This window comes from Triplophysa dalaica, chromosome 20 (genome assembly GCF_015846415.1).
Source record: "Triplophysa dalaica isolate WHDGS20190420 chromosome 20, ASM1584641v1, whole genome shotgun sequence".
Taxonomy (NCBI): Eukaryota; Metazoa; Chordata; class Actinopteri; order Cypriniformes; family Nemacheilidae; genus Triplophysa; species Triplophysa dalaica.
In genome coordinates, this window is record NC_079561.1 from 2,769,124 (window position 1) to 2,793,084 (window position 23,961).

A 23,961-nucleotide genomic window follows, 5' to 3' on the forward strand; every position below is an offset into this window, starting at 1 on the left:
ATGAACCGGAAGTTGCGACACATTTCCGAGGGAAAAGGAATTTCGGAAAATTAGTGGGCGCGGCTTGCGTTTCTCAGCTCGAATTGATTGGATCTGTGAAAACAGCTTTTGCATTTATTTTGAAACTAATGTGGCAGATGACTGACAGTTGAGGGGGAGGAGTTAAAGGATGCTCCGGCCATGCGGTCTAATTTATGTCATTTGAGATTGATTGACATTTCAGGGCGGAAGTGCATTTTCAGATTTTAACTGAAGATTTTAAGAGTACATGAATAAAAAAAGAAGATGAGCCACATTGATGACCTATGTAGGCTATTGTAAACATTGCAATATTTCATGAGAAAATAAGAATTGTCATTTATAATTTCACTGGGACTTTAATGTGTAGGATTCGACGGATGGCTAGACATTTCGTCACAAAAATGGAATTTCTAAAGTTAAATATATTTATATATAGATATATGTACTTATTTTTATGGGGGGGGGGTCAATGATGTATAAGGGTATCTTATATCTGTTGCAGTTATTTTAACATTAAGAATGTGGTGTACACATAAATGCAGATCAAGAATGTTAAATAAAGTGATTTTAGGGTTTTTCATCTATGAATTGGACATAACCTTTAAAATGTCATGTGGTGCGACTGTGATTCATATTAAAATTAATTAATTTCCTTACCATGCTTAATATTTGTTTTTACAAATCTTTAGTATTTAAAGTGTTTAATAACAAAGTATTGAGTTTTGGTAAGTAATCATCTCATATTTTTGATCTATAATTTTGTCTTCTTAAATTAACAAACTTATTTTTTCTAAAAATCACATAGCCTACAACTGATATAAATACCATTCACTTAAGCACTGTATCAGAGATGCATATTTCAGCCAAAAAAATAGATCTATATCCATCCCCTAGTTTCAACTCCTCTACAGTCATTTTTATAATTTTAGAATCATTTTGATATATTATATGTGGGCATTTAGTTTTGTAATATTTATCTATTCATTTTTTGTTGTAGTCTTTTATTTGAAATGTGATGTATACAGTTTGTACTTCTTTTGTGAGAGACACCAAATTTCGTTGCAAGTTACATGTAATGATATTAAAAGCATTTCATTCAATTCAATATTTCTATAAAAAATGTATATTACTGATATTACTGTTCGCACCAAATGATAAGTTGTCGTTATACGTCATTGACCCTTTATAAAAAACACAGGTGGTCAAATTGCGTTTGAGGTGTTTGACAGATGAATTGTTTGAATGTCATACATGACTGATTTGATCTATGCCAGATGTTAACCAGTATGAGACATAATGAAATACCTATGTTCTTTTAATAAAATATGTTTATACGAATAATGAATTTTGAAGCAATTGTTTAAAAACATTAATACGGTTGAGAACAGGATTATAAACATGACAATACTCTACATGATCAGACATTCATAATCTATACTTTTGCACTGATCCTAAAAAGCAGTGTGCTGAAATACTTTTTTTAATTAATTTCTTTTACTTTTAGAGCCATCTGTCTCTTTTTGATCCAGTCAAATTCATTCAGCTCTAGGTGATTCATATTTAAGACTCATTGGCCCTATACAGTACCAGTCAAATGGTACTGAAGACCTTGGATGAGACATCCGCCATGCTTGGCAGCAAGGACATATTACATAAAACAGTGTAATGTAGAGTTCTAAAAGCTTGTGAATGCCAATTGATGCCAAATTATGAATGACACTGATCGGATTATCGATTGTGTGGATATGTTAGAATTAGGATGCTAGAATACCTAGGTATCCAAAATAATGGGTTCAATTCCTGCAGGAAAAAAACGTGGGTGATAAAAGCTTGGATAAAATCTATTTAGCTAATTTCCACATGAGTGCATTATGACATGTACAGTTCAGTTAAACATTAAAAGCACAACAAAACACAATGTGTTGATGCTTTGGTCCGGTCAGTAAACACACAACTTTGCTTTTATTCGAAATAAAACACATGGCTGAAGTTCAACTTTTTGTTTTGTTTTTGTATTCGACAGCAACAGTCTTGCAGGTGCAGTGTAAGGCTTAAAGTCTTTCATTGCGTCTATGGTAAAATCCAGCATTAACCAGAGTGAATGAATATGATCCACATTAATAGCATACAGAAGCTGTGCTGAGGTGGTCCAGCTAGCACCAACATAGTAACACAGTACAAAACGGACATAACAGTTATGCCAAAAGTGTTTTTGTTTCAATGAGTTAACTCACTAGGTGGTAACATGATATCAGTCAACATAGCAGAATGAATGATGAAAGTTTTCCTATCAAACAGCCATATAAAGTCAAATAAAAATGATGACATGTTCTCACCAAAGCTGTCATTTGAGTTCTAGAACAGAGTTACTGCAAGAAAGAAAGAAAGATGTATGGATAGCCTTAATATAAAAAGTAAAAACCACAATAAAACCCAAACAGTCATTAAAAACATGTAAATGAAGTAATATATAATAATAAGACAGAAGACACTGTGTAGATTTCTTCATATGCATTTTCAAACGTACAATTCACAATTGAAACATTTATGAGTATTATTGCAAATACATAATGCAAATTACACGAAATGGCATAATCATACTGCTGATTACATTTTTATGAATCATTAATGAATCGTAAAAAGAGAACCGTTTCAAAACATGTAAACATATGCTAAACGATTTTCATTCTTTAAACTGACCTCAGTACAATGAGCAACTTTAACATTTGAGCTCCCAAATGTTTTTTAGCTTAGACAAGTATGTCCTTTTTAAAATGCTGCTGTCCTACCATATTCCCTTTTAAATGTCAGGCATTCAATAAATAAACTTCCTAAATAATCAGGATTCCTTGACCTTGAGAGAAACATTATTACTGAAGATGCACCTAACCACTTTAAAGCATCAGACTTATTATCTCTATTAAGATACTAATGTCCTTTGAGAACATTTACAAAAACAACAAAACAAATTCATTGAAAAATGTCCACTTAAAAGGGACCTCAATGGTGAATAATGGTAAATCTTTTTACAAATCAAGAGAGGAGATTAGAATTCCTATGAGTGAAATTTGTCCTTGATGGCATTACATTCTGTGCTTAACAATACCTGATAACGTTATCAGGAGCTTTTTAAGTTGCTAATTTTCTTTTAGAGAAAAAAACCTGGACGCAATTTGTTCTCATAATCGCCAATGACAGAATAGACGCTGAAGATGGTTGAAATGCACCTTTCAGATGCTGAACGGCCAAGATTAAAATCATTAAGGCCTTGGTATCACAACCTCAGAGAAACAAAACACATTACCACCGATTAGATTCGGTAAATACTGTTCAGGCCAGTTGCCCCGAGAGTTTTTAAAACATCCAGAATGGTGTTTATGATCTGTTTAAGCACCATCACTGTCGATGTATCACACTGAAAGGGTTACTTTGTTCAACATACATTGCCTTTGTTGCTTTTGTGATCTACGTTTTTTTTGTTTGGAGCATTTGGCTTCCTGCACAACCTCCCAACATTAATATCGGATGTCACCACAGGCTGGCTCTTTTCCAGACACCGGTGCATCATGCCAGGTCAACACGGGGGCAAGTTTCCCCTCCCTCTCCCAAACATCTACTGCATCTTCACCAAATACAGCTAGAGAGGACACACTTTGCCCACATAATATCCTGAATTTAAACAAGATAAGCAGCTAATCTATCTTGTGAGCATCGCTAACGTTCAGACTGTCGTCTCATACTCCATCACCTCCTTCGGTGTGCCTAGACACCGGTACTGGATCCTTGGTGTGACTGGTGCCGCACTTTCTAATACTAAGATGGTCTTTCGCAGTCTGCGATCAATGAAGTGTGCGTCCCACGCTGGGTACTGTTTCCTTGGCAGGTCGATGCGAATTACCGGACCCTCTGTCCTTGGGGTGAGGCGGGGTGCGGGGGTTCGTGAGCCCGCAACGGGACGCACTTTAAAAACGTCTCCATTGTCTCCGCCAGCAACCGACTCACCTCCTTTAGTCCTCTGCAGTGTCCGTGGCGGGCTGCTTACCGCATCCAAAGGGGCGGCGGAGGTGGGAGAAGAGATACATGGATCTGAAACGGCACCCACCTGCACCCCACAGCATCCAATATAGGTCCCAGACACAGGCCCGTCAGGATGAAGCAGGCAGTAATAGACAAACATAAAAAACGTGCCCAGGGCGTAACTGCAGGCCACCACGCAAACTATCACCACAGCGTAGAAGTCTGAGGTGGGTGAACTGCGGTATATGTACCAAATGGCAGTAAGGGCCACGTTCTCAATCAGGATTATGAGGGTGTAGAGGAGCAGGCGGCACCGCGTGGGGCCCTCACGCACGCTGAACCAACAGAAGATGTACACAATGCCCACCATCATGTTGTAGATGATTTCCTCCCATTTGGACATGCAGAAGTCGGTCTCGCCCTGGATGATCCAGAAAGTCATGGCGCACCAGTGGGCCACAATGAAAATGCCAAAGTAGGGCTGGGAGATGGAGGCAAAAAGAGCTAAGGCCATGGCACGAGCTCCCACTGTGAACAGGTGCCACAGCACGTTCACCATCACAGCTTTATACGACATGGGGAGCTTGTCGTCACGGGAGTCCCGTAACGCCTTCTGGTAAGATGCCATCATCCAGCTCAGAGACACCAGAGAGGCTGATGCAGACAGACCTGGAAGCAACGAAACAGTGAGAAAGTGATGCAGAGTGGGTGGAAGCAAATAAACAGTTGAATTATGCTATTATTTACAAATTGATTTTAGACCGCTGAAAAAATATGAATGGGATGTTTTATGTGGTGTTTCGTGTATTAAAGAGGATAGAAAATTTGTGCCTATCTAGTCACAATATCAATTGCTTTCCTAGGCAATAAGAGTTGAAAGGGACAGTTTACACCAAAATAAAAATTCTGTCATTATTTACTCACTCTGGAGTTGTTCCAGACAGTTCTTGGCCACCATTGACTAATATAGTAGGACAAAATACAATGGTGGTCAAAAGTCCCCCAGAACTGTTTGCTTTCCTACATTCTTCAAATATATTTTGGGTTCAACAGAACAGAGAAGTGTACAAAGCTATTTTTCCAACTATGGTAGTCAATGGTGGCCAAGAACTGTTTGGTTACAAACATTCTTCCAAATATCTTTCTCTGTGTTCATCAAAACAAAGACATTTATTCAGATTTGAAACAACTTGAGGGTGAGTAAATGAAGACAGAATTTTCATTTTTGGGTGAACTGTTCCTATAAAACATAAGTCAATCAAAAGATGATTCAAGAGTGTCATGAAATGGGTTGGTTTTCAAAGTTAATGATGTGCAAAAGTCAACGATTTCAATAGGAATTGTCATGATCTGTTTCTGAGTTTCAAATAAAATCAATCTACTAATGTTTCATCCTTAAAATGATGAATTGATCTAATAATATTAACAAAGAATAGAAACCCCATGCCCCCTTTAACTTAAAAAAAACAAAATTCTGTTCGAGTGCTGTAGAGCATGAAGAAGCTCTCATGAATTTTTGATCAGGTGCTTGTCTGACCATTCATCAGCTCGTCCACTTACTCAGGAGAAGTCAAATGGAGAATCTCTTCTAATCAGCAGGAACAAAGTCATTACTTCTCCAGCCGTCATCCACAGTGCTAAATGTGATTCTGAGTGGTTGTGGCAGACCCAGCAATATCCATAACATCACTCTTTGCACACAAGGGAAAATCCTTGTACTAAAAAAGTGCAGGTCAGGCCAAACCAAGGAAAAAGTCTTGCCCTGCAGTCTGTATTCTGTACACTGCTGACTCTAAGGTGAGGTATCCTGAGAGCCGCCTATGCCTTGATGTGATATCACATTTAGCCTCTTTTTGGCATTCATTTTTATCTTTGTGAAAATGATGTCTTCAGCAATTTGACTGAATGTTATATGAGTAAGCCTTCAACAGTACAAATACAGCTCCACTGGATCATGGCGTAAAACGACAGCCTTTAAATAAGGATCACATCATGCTTTAAAGTATCTCTGGCTGTTCTTGAGTCACTTTCCTGTTTGACATTTGGATAAAATTCCCTTGGGAACATCTGACTGAGGCGACAATTGTTCCCGTGGAGTGGTACTAAAGCAGCAGTAAGTTCTCTCGGCTCTGTAAGTAAAGGCACCTGTCAGGTGGGTTTGTAACTATTGCATGTCCTGTTTTGTCTGACAGAGCCAAAGACAATACAACTACAATTAACACTGATTGTGAAATGCAACCATGACACTAACATGTACGTCTAATTTTCTGGGCGGGGTTTCCTGAAACCTTTGTATCACTACGTCGTTCTTAAGAATGTATCTCTTCCACTCTTAAGGTATAACTTAAGAATGACGTAGCGATGGTTTGGGGAAACCCAGCCCTGGTCATTTTCTAATTTATTATTTGATTACTTTATTTTTCATGTTCAATGGTATTTCTCCTTTTTTATTGCAAAATTGGATAGCCCTCTTGCAGGGCATAATAAGACAAATTGTGTGAGAGTGCCGATCTGAGATTAATTATTATAGAAATTATTTAAAGGTACAATGTGGAATTTTTGGGGATCTATTGACAGAAATGCTATATAATATACTCAACTATATAAACTATATAGAGGTATATAAAGACCTTTCATAATGAAGTTTCATGTTTCTATATAGTTATGTTTCTATTACCCTGAATGAGCTATTCATATTTCTATTATTTCGATCCAATTTTTTAGTTGTATGCACAATAATATAAAACATGTACCATGTATTCCATATTCACTAATATTCTTGCTAAATTACCAGTTAATATGAAAATTAGCTGCTATGCTATGCATGTTGTGAACTAAAATCTAAATAAATTAAAACATAAAAAATACAAATGAAATGTATCATTTAATTGTAATTTTTCTGTTTATATTTAAAAAAAAACATTATAAATATGACGAAAAAATATTATTAAAAGAACACTGAAAAATGATGTAATATATAGAATACATATAAACCCTTTTGCAAGACATAAACAGCACTGGTCCAAAAGCACTTCCTGTTTCGCTTTCAGTTCAGTTTAAGACTACACAATCGCACACACACAACAACCAACAGAACATTTAGAACTTAATCGAAATGTTAAAGAAAATGTTTGTGAAATACAAAAAACAAACAAAAAATGAAACAGGAAGTGCTTCTGGACCAGTGTTGTTTACGTCTTGCAAAACTATATTAGCAATACAAACCTTTAAAATGACCGTCTCTAGGACTGTGGAACATTTTGAGTTATGGATGCAGGTATATGCATAATTATACGTTGTCCAGTCTGTAAAAAACCCAGCTCAATAATCTACTGTTTTCTACATAAAATTCTTATGTAAAGAACGTTCTGTAAAAATGTAACCTTGATATCTTTAGTATTGACTGAGGAAGACTATATCAAATATTGAAATAATTGTGAAATTAGATTTTGAGACCTGTTTTTTTACAGACTTTGTCACATGTAAGTGCTGGACTACACCATTCTTCAATCATAGACATTGTTTGGAGAGGGACTTACCCTGCAGGGGCAGAACCTCGCTGGTCTGGACCACAATGCTGAGCTGCAGAACGAGTTGAGGGGCGCTCTTCATAAATGTCTCCAGCAGCCTCAGCATGCTGATATCAGCGCTGACAAACATCCTTCGCCAGTAGAAATGCCTGTGTTCATGGCTCCCAGGCCAGCGGCTTTGTACACCCAAATATAAGGCATCAACATACCTGAGATACAGCCAGGGAAGAGGACAAAAACATCATCAGAGTGTATCATGAAAACTACAAATAAAAGATGACCTTTAAACATTTCTGTGAACAAGCTTAGGTATGTAATTTAAAATGCAAAACAGTTTCAACGATGTAAACTTAGAATACACCAAAAGTCTGTGTGGATGCAATGTGACGGCGACCAGCTGCAATACACCTTGTCCGGGCAGAATGCCAGCGAACAACAGTGTTCCAACTTTTCATGTTTTGTCCTCAGCAACACTGTCGCAGATGTCTTGTGAGACACATCAAGGTCACTTGATATAGCACAGATGTCAAAAAACATGTGTTTTGAAGAGGAAGCACTATCTCTATCCTAACTTCACATTTCAAGAGCACATATCCAGTAAGATGGACATTAGTGCCGCAGAAAGCTGAATTAACGTAAACATCATCATCCTTTACTGAAGAGCGGGCCGTGACAATTTTGGTAGATATGAAGCAAGAAATGATCAATTTAACAAGCGAAGCAGCTGTGCTTTGAAATATATTTATGTGAGCGCCTTGCAAAATCTCACTTTCACTGGAGTTCATTTGCTTCTTTTGACAGGAAGTTTCATGATGTTTTAGCTTGTTTCAAGGGTGCAGAGAGCAATCGCAGTGCTTTCTGGATGTCAGGAAATTGGCAGAATGAATCACCCTGACTTGACACGTTCTATAAAATTTCTCCACATCCTTTCACAACTGGCTGTGCAAGTGAAAAAAGCAGCCGCTGAAAAGCAAGCAGAACACAGCCTGAGAGGATGGCTGTCAGCATATGTGCTTTTGACAAGCGACTTCTCCTATTGGATGAACAAAGGGTATATTACCAATGAGAGAAAGAGCATTGAAGCTGTCTCTTTGCTTGTAAAATTTTGTCCCCCTGGGCACGAGGATGCCATCACACAAAATCAAAGCCTGCACCCTGGCCAGAAAACTCTTTATTTCCTTAGAAAAATGAGAACGCCTGATAGTGTTGAAGTCGACAGACAGCTCCAAAGCTGGGAGAAGATCTTTAAACGAACAGCAACGATTGGCAGGCAAAGCAAATCTCCATGGAGACAACTGAAAAAACACTGTAATTTAGCTTTGCCCATTACTTTGCTTTTAACATTACCAAACTCTCATCTTATGTGAATCATATATAGATAGTAAATATGAACAGCAATCGTTTAAAAAAAGACAGACATTTTTTTAATACCTTTGAGTTTTGTATTTATTTAGTTTCAGTCTCCACAGTGTTTTTATCTTCAAACTTGAAAACCACTAACGTAACCAACAATCCTCTGTATTTTACATAAAAACTCTGCATTGCATCTATTGAAAGGTTTCTCCAGTCTGCCTTCAGAAAAGTCTTTCATGTTTGATTGATTTCTGTCAAAACAAACTCAGTCCACTGCTGTTCATCTGCCACCGAATGTCATCTTAATTCAACAGTTTTCAGTCAAATTGGTCTATTTTGTAACTCAAGTGGAACAGCTATAGGCATCCGTCAACATATATACTGTGCCTTTAAGCCAATGATTAAAAGATAGTGAATAAGTGGGAGAGAAAGAAAAATACTTTAAATAATACTTTACATACTGTATCTTCTTGCATTTTGTGAAAGGATCTATAAAGACAGAAAAAAAGAAAGCACTTCCATTTTCCTAATTCTGTTACAATACACTTTAACGCAGGAAATGCTGCAGTGTCTCAGCAGGGCTGTGCTTTTCGATGAAAGATGACAGATTGATTCTGTCTTGAATCTCGACAACGGAAATTGATTTCAAGTGACTTTATAAGCATTTCTTAGTTATTCGTTTAGTAGACCAGAATCCCCCTCCGTCAAAAGGTTTCACTGTCAAAATATCTCAAAAACGTCCTTCCCTGACTGTTCCTATTCATTTCAATCAAGTACACAGTAATGCTCAAAACTGTCATCCCAGTTAACTTTGACTGTCAAGCGGTTGAAAAGCCTACATTAAAATATGCTTCATTAAACATGATAAATCTTATGTAAGAATACAACCGAGCATTTTAGAGATTTTAAAATGCACTATTTCTAGGTATGTGTTTAGTTCAAATGATTATTGTTGTCTATTTCTCCTAAATGTCACACAAAAATATTGTTTCTTTTTGCATTTATTTGCAGGAATTTAAAACTGGAGAAATGGGTCAAAACAAAAGAAAGATGCTCTGTATTTTCTAGACCTATTTTAGTTCGTATTCACCTTTAAGTAACACAACCGTGATATTTGTGCATGTATTTAATATATTTTTATAACCTTGATTTGTATGACAGTTGTGTCTTGTCATTTCACATTGCCGTTGGATGACCCAAAGTGATTTCTGAGGTTTGAAATTCAACAAACACTGGACTGGAATGGTCACAATCTAGAAATGCTGATTTATATTTCAAATATCTTAATTTTTTCAATGCACGGCTGCATATTTTAGGACCTTAAATGATTTAGATAGTCATCTAAGATTAATAAAAAATGTGACAAAATATTTTATATTATATAAAAAAAAAAAATACAGCTGACCAGTGATAAGGCTCTTTTATACAGACATATTGCATCTGGTTCAAAAGAAAGTTAAGTGTGGAAAATAAAGGGAACGTGAACAACTTTTATTGCCGTCCATTTACAGTAAGTGTAAAATAATTGAATAAAGTAAACAAAAGTTATATATGAATTTAAGCTTGGTGATTTATATGGCTTTGGGGAAAAGGCACTTAGGAAAATGTCGGAAAACGTCTTTCTTGCATTTGAAGCAAATACCACTTTTATGGCCTTTCCTGCACCAGAGTCCTAAGAAGATGTTTTAAAATGTTAGTTTTAGCACCCAATTCAGTGATCAGCTCTTTCAGATCTGCCATTCACAAACAGGCCTAAATCTCACTAAAATCCACAGTTGCCTGCATCTTCCCCCAATTTATCAAACACACAGCAAATGCGGCTAGAGTTTTATTAGGTTTCTTTTCTTCTCACAGTTAATCTCAGTGAATCGACTCTCAGGGATATGTTTCAAGAAGGCATTAAGCTGTTTGGCCAACAGTTACAGACATCCTCCCCAAGAACCCTGTCCTCCTGGGCAGAGCTTAACTTTGATGCCCACAGGGGTGAATCAATCTCACAACAGCTGTAACTTATCTCATCGTAGCAGATGGTATATTTTTAAATTGGTGCATTCACTTTTGATCATCCATATGAATACACAAATGTATAATGTCTGAGTGTCAGCCCAGCTGGAAAAGTCTAATGCATTGGATCTATTTATAACTCTTTTGAAAGGCAGAGAGGATTTTAAACAAACTCTTGGCACACTCAACAGGAGAAATCTTTAATTAAACCATTCATGATGGACTCAATAAAAAACATTACTCAATAAAATGATTTTTACTGAAATATTATTGAACACCTATAAGAGTTCAAGGTCTTTGGCCAAATATGTTGATGACAGCTACTGCGAGCATGAACTGAGTGAACAAACAACTAAAGTATACAAAGTAAGAAAGACTTCTCTTTTTTGTTAAACTGTGCATCGGGCAGTGCTCTACGAGGAAATTATTAAACTTGAATGACTATAATGCAGGTGTTCTCTCAAGGGTTTCACCGTAAAATACAGAATTGAAAGCATGCATTGAACTAGGTCAAATTCTCTGCCTTAATATTTGCAAAATATTTGGGTTTTTATGCCTAAAAAAATTGGATTTTAAATGGAACCTTATTATTACCATCCATTGCAAAACAACTCAAAAACACTTTGGCACAAATCACCCACTCACATCTGAATTTGCTCAGACGCCTCTTTCACAGACCATTTTACTTTAAACTGAATGCATCGTCTGCCCACCTTCATGTCACTTATGTCACTTTTTATATGGAATACAAAAGAGGTTATTATTACATTTTCAAGGCAATACCTAACAATCCTAAATGATCAGATAAAATAACCCAATTTATGCTTCAAATAGAAATTAAAGCTTTCTGGAAACATCACAGACACTAAAAATACCCTTTACTTTCACATCTTCACCTATTGCTTCTCATCTGCTGACTGCTGCAGGTTAACACAATGTCTATAATCCCTATAATGCACCGATGTGACAAGCCCAGCGCTGGTGGCAGATTTAATGGCATTACTGCTAATTCCAATCAAACAAAAACAGAGCGTGTGTAAAGCTCCGCTCAGAAGCTTTTAAGCAAAGATTCAGTCAGAAAGTGTTCAGGGGGTTTATTGCAGGCCAAACAGAGAAAATGGTCAAATGTATTACTAAACAGGAACTTTAAATAGCAAACCGAGAGAGTGACAGTGCACAACATTTTTATTAGACATCAGCCGCAGTGCCAGTGCTGTTTCATGTGGTTGCACTAAAAATGTTTTGAATGAATTATATATTCATTGGTGCAAAGCTCAGCGGGGCACAGGCAAAAAATCTCAATGCTAATTTGTGAATAAAATGGGCTAATGGTTCGATTTATTTAAATGAGATGAAAATTATTCCCTCATCTCTGTCTTCTTGCTAGCTGACTGGCTCTAATTACTTTGAATTATTGAAATTCATCCTTTTCCAAATATATATGAATTGTGCAAAATACTTATTATGGTAAATGTGGCATGATTCACTTCTAAAATGACTGCAGGCAAAGGTCAATAACCCAAGAAACATACATGCTCTTCCAAAAATGGAAATCCTTTAACCAAAAGGACATAGGCAAAGGACAGCAATTACAAGTTGTGACAGGAGATGACGTTTGATTGAAATGGCTGGCAGCTGCGTGATATCAATGACAGCAAACATCATTACTCTGTTTCACCCGGCGGGTTAGCCAGCAGGGTAATGTCCACTCACACAGAAGCTTAGTCCCGTCACTGCTGATCCACACAAACAGGAGGTTGAGCATATCACCGCATGCACATGCCTGTATGTGTAGTACTATTGATTCATACAGCATGATGTATATTTCATCTTAGCGTGGGCATTGATTAAAATGTTGTATTTGTGTTGTCTATTTAGATGCCCAACACCTTAAAGACACTTACACAGTCATCTCATATCAACAGTATCCACAGTGCAGAAACTATAACATGTTAAAATCAAGTAAAAAATCAATGGTAAATAACATGAAAAAGAGGAAATTCCAGTGAGCTACTCATTTCCAATCCTGTAAAGACAAAGGGATTTCAGAGTGTGCATATATAAGGCGATTTCTAGTGGACAGATTGAATGAGTGGAGGAGTCTCTCTGGGAGATTATTGACCCAGAAGCTCATAAGAGGTGGAGGAGGAGGAGGGGCCTGGAACCAAATGGCTTGGAGATAATGATGGACTGGCAACAGGAAATACAGCCACATTCATAAAAATGAGGATTTCCTCTCCTCACTGACATGATTTTCTCATATGTGATTGATTTTTATATATCAGCAGTGATGTTCCTATGAATGTGATGTCCTGCTTGTTCTCTGCAATCATTCTTTGCAAACTACATAAATATTGACCTCATAAAGTTGTAGTCCTCTATTGAATATGTATTGCAATTCTATTGATATGGTCATGATTACCCTTGACGTGGGTGTGTTACGCTATTGTATGAAAGAGGACACACACACACAGGATGAAGAACTGAAGATATGATGTTGCTGAATGAACTGCTGATGTGACACGTTACATGAATTTACACTAGGCGTATCATTCGCGTTAAATCAAAGAACGCGCACTCACATACCTCCACACCAGTGCCAGCTGAAGAATATGCACGATGCTTTGAAAGAGCCACACACATGCTCTGCAGCACGTCTCAGCCCTGCTCCGGGTTCCGGTGACCACAGCGGAACGGCCAGCGCCCCGTTGTTCGCTGTCCTTGGTGCTGAACTGACTCTCTCCATTGGACGCCGCCACTATAGCAGCCGCGGCCGTGCCGCTTCCGTTCGCGTCCAAGTAATCGTACGCGAACCATCGGAAACTGAGCACCTGCACCACGACGGACGGAATGAGGATGAAAACGAGAGTCAGCGCGAACCACAAGTATTCCCGCCTGAGATAGTAGTCGGCAGCCAGCCACAGGTCTGAAGCACCATCCGAAAAAAACACCAAGAGGGCGCATAGGGTCCAGCTGCAGTCCAGCAGAGAAAACTCTTTCCCGGCGGGACGGCACGGCGGAGGTTGCTCCGGACCGGGCAGGCACGTTGGCGGAATGTCATTCTGCAAAGAAACGGCTGTGCCGTCTGATTTCGCGGCCATGTTTGTTGTAGAAAAGAGAGTGGATGGAAAAGAGAAACGGGAGAGAGGAGCGAGGGGGGGTCGCGTGTCTGTGTGGGAGGAACGAGGGAGGGAGAAAAGAGGGCTGGGAGGAAAACGGTCCTCGTTATTCCAACATGAATTGAACCTGTTTTCCTCGTGAAATGAGTTTATCATCGCAAATTATGACTGCGTTGGGGGATTTTAAGCATAGGTGAAATTCAATTGATAATACGGCGAATTGAGCATATTAGGTGGTTGGTCTCTTTGTCTTACTGAAGGTGGGATGGTTAAATCTCGCTTATATGTCGATTTTTCGGGATGCATTTTTTTATGGAATTAATCGAACTTATCTAACAAATGGTTAAAAATACAAAATAATATTACAATCTATATTATAATTATTATAAAATATAAATAACAATTAATCAATTGTTATCTTTAGGCTACTAAATTATTATCGCAATAATAATACTATTCAGGATTAAATGCATTGGACACAACCAAACAATTAGAAGTAAGTACTTCAAAGTCATTTGCATATGTAACGAGCGGGGCCCAATGGGCATAATGACTAAACTGATGTTATAAAGTTTCTTTTTAGTGCAAATGGATTTTTAACACAGCAAGTCAACAACAAGAACAATCAGTTCACATTATGGTTTTATGAATAAAGCTGTGTAGAAATGCTATAGATAATGTCTTTAATAAAATAAATACGAACCATGTTCATAAAACGTATTGTTTTATCTATTACCCCGTTTTGTACGGAAAACTTAATAAATTGACCGTATAATACTCAGTTTATTGCATTTCTGTAGAATTATTTCTTGTCTAGTCCTAGCTATTGCTAAAACATTTGAGTGAAACTAACCAGCTTTCTGGTGTTCGCAGTGAACCGTGACAACCAGCGCAGATCCGTTTCTGTGATTGTTCTGCCACCTACTGGTAACATTAATGACGCCTAAGGGATGGGTCATCTATAAACAGATCAACTGTTTTTCAGTAGAAACAGCATCTCTAGATGTCCCCCCTTTCTCATAGATAGTATATTTGTATATATAAACTTTTAAAATGGTCTTACTAAAAATGACAAGACCATTTTGGCGCAATGGCCACCTCAATGCACAAACACAACGTTAACACTTACATTTACATTACATTTAGCAGACACTTTTATCCAAAGCGACTTACAGATGAGGTAAACAATGGAAGAATTTGGCAAAAAATAAGGACAACAAAAATCCTAAGCGCAGTAAAACTCATCTCATATAGCCTACCACAGTATACAAAGCTATTTTTAAAAGGATAGAAAGAGTAGAAAAGAGATGGAAGTAGGAACTAATCGGCCAGGTACTGATGGAAGTGTTTTCAGCCGATTCTTAAAGATGGCTACAGAATCTGTTGATCTTGTAGCAGCGGGTAGATCACTCCACAAATGTGGAACAGATCCAGAGAAGGTACGTGAGAGACGTCGTCCGTTTGCAGAGCATAGGGATCCATACATCTGTATTAGCGAGTAAACATACGGGGGTGCCGGACCAATGGTGGTCCTGTAGGCCAAAAGCAGAGCTTTGACTTTGATGTGAGTGACTATAGGGAGCCAATGTTACTTAATGAAGAAAGGAATGAAGTGTGCTCTCTTCGGTTCATTGAAGACCACTCTTGCCGCAGTATTCTGGATCATCTGTAGAGGTTTGGTTTTTGTGCAGGCTTGAAGTCCAGCCAGTAGCGCATTGCAATAGTCCAGTCTGGACAGGACAAGAGTCTAGACTAGGACTTGAATAGCATGCTTTGGTAGGAAAGGTCTATTTTTCCTAATGTTGTTGAGGATGAATCTACAGGAACGGGTGTGCTGGCCACATGATCCGTGAAGTTAAACCAATATTTGATTACTACAGTGATAGGAAAGCCATGTTTCCGATAAACAGAACGTAGAGATGTCATGTATACGGAAAAGAGCAACAGTCCAAGCACTGAGCCCTGAGGCACCCCTGTTTTGAGATGTTGGGACTCAGAGACCTCACCTCTCCAGGATACTCTAAATGACCTACCTAAGAGGTAAGACTTGAACCATTGTAGCATCATTCCAGACACACCCATAGCATTGAGGCTCGACAGGAGGATGTGGTTGATAACAGTATACCTTGTAAAGGTTAACCAGTTTTATAGGCAACCTGCAATTTATCATCGCAAAATATCTGCTTAATATGATTTAAAACCAATCTCTCAAAAATCTTCATCAACTGAGCAGTTACGGCTATAGGTCTGTAATGTGCAAATTTAGTTGGCTTAGCTTTCTTAGGGACTGGTGCTACACATGCTGTCTTCCATAAAATGGCTATCCTTAGCAAGGGTAAACTCACACTCAAAATATAGCTAATCACCCAGCAAATTTGATCAGCACAGGCTTTAAGAACTCCAGCATTAATACTACTGGGCCTGCAGATCTCTTATTTTTAATTCTCTTTAACCCACCTCTAACCTGTTCCATTGAAACCCTGAACTCAGGGACACGCTCACGAGTCACAAGTGGGAAAATGAGAAGGACTTGAGGCTGAAGGGGAATCCAAACAGGGAAACATTTTTGGTCCTTGGATCCTCCATCAAATCTGTTGAAAATATATTTGTTCCATCCACGCACATCTGTCCACCAGAGGCGATATATTCCTGTCCTCTATTTCCGTTACCAGACATCCTCTTTAATCACTCCATACCTCTCTCACGTTTTTTGGTTGTAATTTTGTTCCATTTTTAACTTATTACAATCCTTCCCCTCCTTAACTGTTCATACATTTTTTATTTCACTTTTGACAACTTCTTGGAATGCACATAGCCTGTAATTATTATTTATACATGGATATTAATGTTTAAAAAGTTTTTCTGCTCCTAACCAAACGTTTCTCACTGATAGACATTGATTTTAATACTGGTGGCTTTGTTTACAAAAGCTAAATGTCTTCAAGCATTTCAACTGATTCATATTTCTACTTGTCGGCACTGATCGATAACCACATGGTTAATGAGGAAGGTGAAACTTTTCAGGGTAAAATGCTCATATTTGATTAGACCTTCGATAGTACAGAACACTTTCTATGCACTGTCACCAAAATTGTGTAACAGTACAATTATTTTGTTATTTAATGCATTATTAAATCACTCTGTATACATGGTTTATTCTTTTCCAGAGAAATACTAAATCATTTTTAGTTTTTTTTGTCAAGTCAAGAGTTGAATTAAAAGGCTGATGAAAGAAAAGAAGCACACTGAGCATCCATGAAGCATTAGAACACCATCTGGAAAGCATTTATTTTTATTTCACTATACAGAGAACAACAGATGTTTTTAAGATCCTTCACTCCAGTTGTAAGCTGGCCATATAACAAACAGTTTAAAGAAACATGATCTCAAAGCCTCATGATCACCACAGATACAAGAGACAAGATAAAGTTTCCCATATGTCTTATTTGTATTTCACAGATGTCAAACACCTGTCTTCATTAGCAGAAGCCTGCCATTTTTAAACATTGTTAAAGGTGTCAAATTATATACAGGCAGATACTGTAAGTATCATGGCAGATTATTTTAATACCAGACTGTACTGTACATATGATTCATCATAAAGCTTTTAATGTAATACCTTTAAATATAGAGACATTTACTGAGCAAATATATGTTTGTGTAATAGAGTAATTATTTGTGTGCATTATATACTGTATATAATTACATTACTTCTTTATGTAGAAGAGATGGGAAACCATGTTATTTGGTTCCCAAACGTTCTTCAAAGTATCTTCTTTTTTGTAAACAAAGTAATACAGATTTTAACGACTTGAGGGTGAGTAAACGATGAAAGAATTTTCATTTTTGAGTGAACTATCCCTTTAAAGGTCGAATTTTCACCACTTTGTTTAGCACAATTATCAAATAAGTAGCATTCGCAATTCCAGTGCACCAATTTCATAACAAAAGCAGAATGTTTCCAAAAATAATACAACAAACAGTAATCATACATATATATTTGATATAAATATAATATAAATATTCGTTAATGCTACAATAAACAATGAAGTCAGAAAAGGGGAAAGTGGTGGTTCTAAAATAAAGAGCCCTTTATCCCTAAAGGAATAGATCATTTCAAATGAAATTTGGTTATTATTTACACAACGTCTTGTCATTTCACCCCTGTATGACTTTCTTTCTTCAGCAGGATACAAACGAAGACATTTTAAAAAATGTAGGTATATGAAAACCGTTAGGCCCCATTGACTTGCATTGGTTTTGGGTCCGTACAATAGAAGTCAATGGGGACCAGTGGTTTTTGCTTACCCACATTTTTCGAAATATCATCTTTTGTGTCCCACAGAGCTGTGTAAATTAGGACAGAATTGTTATTTTTAAGGTGAACTATTCAATTAAAGATTTGATGGTCTTGTTAATTGTTCACTGTTGTGAACTAGGACAAAAGCTTCATGTGAAGTTTAGCGTCACGAAAGCATTTCCTTTATTCTTAATCCTGTGTTCGTGTTCACATGACCTCACTCAATTGCACGTTTCTTTTGGTAAGAATACAAAATTCACTGATTTATAGAAAACCATTAATTTACACATGCTGGAATGGCACCTACATCAATAACCTCTCCTTTCTCATGTAAAACACCTGCCTCAATTTTACCACATTCCCCCTCTTCACGCCTCAGTGACTTCTTGTGCTGTTCTTCTAGATATGAACCGGGGTCGGCCGACACGCAAAATTCACGGAAACACCGTTTGAAGTTTTCGTCCAGGAAGGCATAGAGCAAGGGGTTTAAACTACTGTTGGCATAGCCCAGAGCGATGCAGAAGTGCATGGCCGCCATTGCGGCCCGGCTGCCGCCGAGATCTACCTTCTCCAGGGCCTGGATCAAAGCTAAGACCTGCACTGGCATCCAGCACAACACAAAGGCCGCGACCACTGACAATACCATATAGGTGATCCTCCTCAGATTCCGGTCTTTTTCCTTCGAGCCCGAAAGGAGACGTACGCTCTGCAGGCGACGTATCATCAACCCATAGCAGCAACTTATGACAGCCACAGGAATCAAGAAAGAGAAGAGGAAGATGCACGTAGCAAACACAGGCTTCCAGTGTCCTCTTGGGTCAGGAAGGGTCACTATACACTCGCCACCTGGATGGACGTCGGAAGTAAAGTCATTTAAATTAGTGCCGTGATTTATGTTGAGTAATGAGTCAATGGAAAATGGAATAGAAAATGACACATTCACATCTGTAAACACTGTTAAGCTTGAGAGCACAGCAAGATACGTGTACATGAAAAGATTAAAATGGGTCATGGTTTGCTTCACAATGGCAGGTTGATGCATGCGATTAAAAAGAAGGACAAGAAGGACATGTGTACCGTTAAAATCCTCCTCCACCTGACCCATGATCATGACTGGAAGTCCTACAGCCGATGCCAACACCCACACAGCCACGTTGATCAGCTTGGCTCGAAACGGGGTACGAACCGTCAGGGAGCGCACGGGGTGGCAGACCGCTATGTATCGATCCACGCTCATTGAGGTCAGAGTAAATATACTTGTGAACATGTTGTAGTAGTCGATGGCCACCACGATCTTGCAGAGAGCCAGACCAAAAGGCCAAAATCCAAGGAGGACATCCGTGCCTTGGAAAGGGAGAGTGGCAAGCACTAGTGCGTCAGCCACGGCCAGGTTAAAGATGTAAATGTTGGTGGCCGTTTTCATCTTTGTGTACCTGCGTCAGTTACAAAGATCATTTTTTACAGCATGCTTTGGAAAAATATGGATCAGAACAATGACAAAGCTTTCCTGCGTAAGCAATGCCATGGATGTGTTATGCAATGCCAGGAAATGCTTAAGCTTTATATGCACTTCTTTGAAGAAAATGTATAACGCAAGTGAAGAAAAATGCATGTTATAGTCACTGTTTGGAATATGTTGCTGGATGACGTGACGGTCCTATTGAGAAATACAATGAATAAGGGTATCTTTCAAAAGCATTTATTCACGATCAAAGCATATGTTGGATCTTTCTGATTAGGAAATTAGGACTGTATAAATTATATTTTGACTTCCAAATTCAATGAAACTGAAACGGTGAGACAGGCTGGTCTTAGGAGGTAAGAAATTTCTGCAAGCAGTGCCTAGCAACAGGTTTTAAAATAGGCCCATAGGACTATACATCACCACGTCTGTGAGTAATGACCATACACGTGTGCATGAACACACAAACATTCTTTCCTGAACACCACAGGCATTTTAAACACACCGCATCTTTTATTGTAACAATTATTTCCCTTTGAAAAAGACTATGAGTTCTAACATCTTATTACGATGAAGTTACCTCTGCACATTGAGCATGGCAATCCTTAAGAGCTGAGCAAAAACACGATAGCAAACAAACAACTGCAGGGTAATGCCTGTCATGCAACAGCAAAACAGCATGCAACAAGTGTTCGTAAATCACAAGGATATTTAGCATTTTCATAAAGCTGTCACACTGTGTCAGTCTCCGCAATCAAAGCTGAATACATTTGTGACACTTGGGCGATGCTTTCCATGTTAAATGGCGAAAGGCCTCACCACAAAACGTTGTCAAAAACTGTATAATTAAACGCAAGCTGTGTCTTGCCTCACGTCTACAGCTGTTTCACGCCAGGGAGGGTTGGTAAAGAACCAAATGTTAAATTAGCAATGTAATGAACAAGCAGCTTTGATGTGACTCAAGAACTGCAACAGAAAATGTGCAGAACAAGAACAGGGTATCAATTTAAGAAAAATGGTCACCATGTACAAGTTTACTGTGAAATGAGTGCTCTGAACAACAATTATAAATCACAATACCATAAAAATAGACCTGACAGACTGTGGGAAAATGTAAAAAAAACATTTTTGCCTGGTGGACGTTGCTGAAGAAGCGATGCCAAGACAACTTGAAGTGTTTTACACAACTAATTTATAACCACATAAAATCTAAGGGTACATTGTATTATTTGAAAGTTGTATGAATGTTTTTTATAGAAGGTCTGAAGCTAAAGGCAAATGGTGGTCTAATTAATAGAGATGACAGCCCAATGATGACATTATTTTGCCCAACCTCCAATAAAACTGAACTAACCCCTCTCTTGAAGACACTCCACTAGATCATATAAACACTTTTTCTCACCTGATAATTACATACATGACCAGGCAGTTCCCCACGAGCCCCACGACGCACACAATCAAGTAAACCACAACGACGGTGATCTTTATGCTGGTAGGCAGTGGTCCATCTACATCATCCATCGCGCTTAAATTCCGCTGCAGCAGCGTGTCGTTTAACATCTGCTGGACCAGAGCATCTCTAACACCGGACAACTCATCCATCAACTCCATCCTGAAGCGCTTACAACTGTTGACGAGAAGACGGAAAACTTTGTGTCACGAGCGTAATACTCGTTCGCCTTCATTTCTTTCAAAGAGAAAACTGTTTAGTAGGCTGTTGCAAACAATTATCCGGTGAACCTGGTAGAGAAAAACACAACCAAGGAAAAAAGATTCTTACCACTTTGGTTGTCATATTTAGCGAGATAAATCTACGAAGAACGTCGGCGTTGAGTTCTTCATGAGCGCCGTGTGATACTGCCCATTACGGCACATTTTGCGCATGCGCTTTGGTGCGTAAAGGCGCGATCGTCAGGTTTAATCAGGTTTGTGTAGACATTATGGGAGGGAGAGAGAGAGTGCCTGGCGTTTTAATTATGTTCTTTAATAAGAACTCAAACAAATCCGAGAAAAAGTTTACTTTCCACTGACATGGGAATACACGCCATATGTTCTTGCTGGGTTATTTATGGTACTGTGCATGTTATTGGCTTACTTACAGTTCTTTGAGCGATATATGGAAAATATGAAAAATAACATATGTGGTTATGTGCCTATTTATTGTATACAGTTGAAGGGTTGAACACTTTCCACTTACATGGGAATATACTGTAGGCTACACCCAAATGGTGCTGCCATGCCCACGGTTCTTAAAGAAGATATTTGTAAAAAGCATATATATATGTGTTTATAAGATCTATATTTATAATCTTTCTTGATCTATTTGTCTGTCTTTTATTTAGGCACACTGTGTTTGATCACAGATTGGGCTTTTATTAGCAAGATCAGTCTCTTTTATTTATTGCCTTATATAGAGAGAGAAGCTGTCCTCTGCTTAAGGGCACAGCCCAAGATGTGAAGACACAGCCAGCTTTTTTTGTGTCCAGATCACAAATGTCATACATCGCACTTTGACTGGTTCAAGACAATGCATTTGTTTCCTGCGAATTTCTTTCACAGCCAGTAACATTGTTTGGCTTTTTCAACTGTGTGAATCTTGATAATAATCAAATGTACAAGAGGTATTGGATGTACAGTAGTAATGTTATTGTAATGCAGATATCCAAGGACTGACTGATGAAACATAGCTTACTTAACTGCTTTCCAAATACTGAATGTCCTTAATAAAATAAAATAGCTTTACATTTTATGACTCATGCCCCATGTTTAGATTTACCATATAATGCACAGAAGTACTGTAGATAAAAGATAGACTCAAATAAGAATTGATATTTAGCCTTTAAAATGTTGTATAAAAGCAATATCAAACAATGTCTAATGTCTTTGTCTGTGCCTTATTTACAGTAAATGTCTTTACTCATAGGTGTTGGTGATGCAGTATGATAGAGAACGAGAGAGAGGTAAAGCTGGAGAATATTTATCCGTGAGGTTGTGCTGTGGGTTACAGGGTGTTTATAAGGCAGCACAGGTGGCTAATACTACTGCAGCTCGGAGTGTCGAGATAAATGAGAGGATATTTTCTATCCCGGTAGAGAACACTCAGTGATATGTGAGGCAATCAATTTCACCCTGCACCCATAAAACAGCGGCTTCCAAGGCTTGAGGAATTCAGACCAGCGCCAAGCAGAAATTAGAGAGATGATGCAGTATTCCTGTGTTTGCATAGTTGATGGCCAAATCATGTTTTTTTGTAATAACGTTAAGTGGTTTGTGTAAGGTTTAGGGGATAGAAAATAAGCTATCATTTGTCGGGTAAAGACACAATAGTGGGTTGTGAGACGTCTACACTATTGGATACAAGCTTCAAACCATGCATATTTATTATGTGTGAGTGTGCAGAGTTGAAACCAACGTTGTTGGATTCATTTTTCCCCCCTCAGAAAAGATCCATAGGAGATTATACAAACACAAAGTAAACCCTGTGTTTGAGAATCACCATTACTTTGCAATTACATGCCCTTAAATGCAGTTTGATAAGAAACGGCCAATGGAAATGCTCAGAAAGTCTTAGATAATTAGATTCACATTGTTTGTTACATGCATGCTCAATAAAACCACATTCTCTAGTGTTCCGCATGGAATAAAATGTAAGCCATTACAAATTAAGAAGTGGACAACTGGGGGTAATTGTAACATGCGCAATAATCTCTTATTCTGCATGTGTTTAGGAGCATTTCAAAACAGGATTATTGTTGTACAAAAAATAATTTGTTATAAAGCCATTCTGATCTGACTGTACTGTTATAATGCATATGTCTTTTGAAATAATTGTAAATGAATAAACAAATGCTATGCCTGTTCATAGAAGTAATTTGCAAACAAGTGTTATTCGATGTCGTTCTGCTCTCTGCTGGTGATATAAGGTATTACGTGATATAAACGTGATGTCCTTCTCTTTAATGTTAAGTTCTCTTCGTATTATAATTGCATTATTATTTTTCATATAGTCTCTTGACTATCTTTTTCTGGTGTACTTGTTAAATCGTTTGGCAAATATTCAGATTCCTTTTTGGTTTCATTAAAAACATATTGGACAATGCACATTTCATGCACATATATTTGAAGAGTTTGGTTCCAAAATGAGATTGTTTTTTT

General features: G+C 38.0%; 1 protein-coding gene across 3 annotated transcripts; it reads right to left on the reverse strand.

Moving 5' to 3' along the window:
* Window positions 1-2,011: 2,011 nt before the first annotated feature.
* Window positions 2,012-21,853, reverse strand: xkr7a (XK related 7a). 3 transcript variants are annotated; one of them, XM_056733357.1, is made up of 4 exons: window positions 21,587-21,853; window positions 21,209-21,433; window positions 7,578-7,777; window positions 2,012-4,707 (listed from the first exon to the last, which is right to left on the reverse strand). In XM_056733357.1, exons 2-4 carry the CDS (start codon window positions 21,415-21,417, stop codon window positions 3,743-3,745), a joined length of 1,374 nt encoding a protein of 457 aa, XP_056589335.1. In that variant the 5' UTR covers window positions 21,418-21,433; window positions 21,587-21,853; the 3' UTR covers window positions 2,012-3,742. The 3 variants fall into 3 exon arrangements, with proteins under 3 accessions (XP_056589335.1, XP_056589333.1, XP_056589336.1); XM_056733355.1 differs by lacking the exons at window positions 21,209-21,433; window positions 21,587-21,853 and adding an exon at window positions 13,512-14,040; XM_056733358.1 differs by lacking the exons at window positions 2,012-4,707; window positions 7,578-7,777 and adding an exon at window positions 17,168-19,777.
* Between the last annotated feature and the right edge of the window lie 2,108 nt (window positions 21,854-23,961).

Coding starts and splice junctions, on each gene's coding strand:
- xkr7a (XM_056733355.1), bottom strand. CDS start 14,026: ATGGCCGCGAAATCAGACGGCACAGCCGTTTCTTTGCAGAATGACATT. Junction 7,778..13,511: donor CAGCTGGCACTGGTGTGGAG/GTATGTGAGTGC, acceptor GCTGTATCTCAG/GTATGTTGATGCCTTATATT. Junction 4,708..7,577: donor CGAGGTTCTGCCCCTGCAGG/GTAAGTCCCTCT, acceptor CGTTGCTTCCAG/GTCTGTCTGCATCAGCCTCT.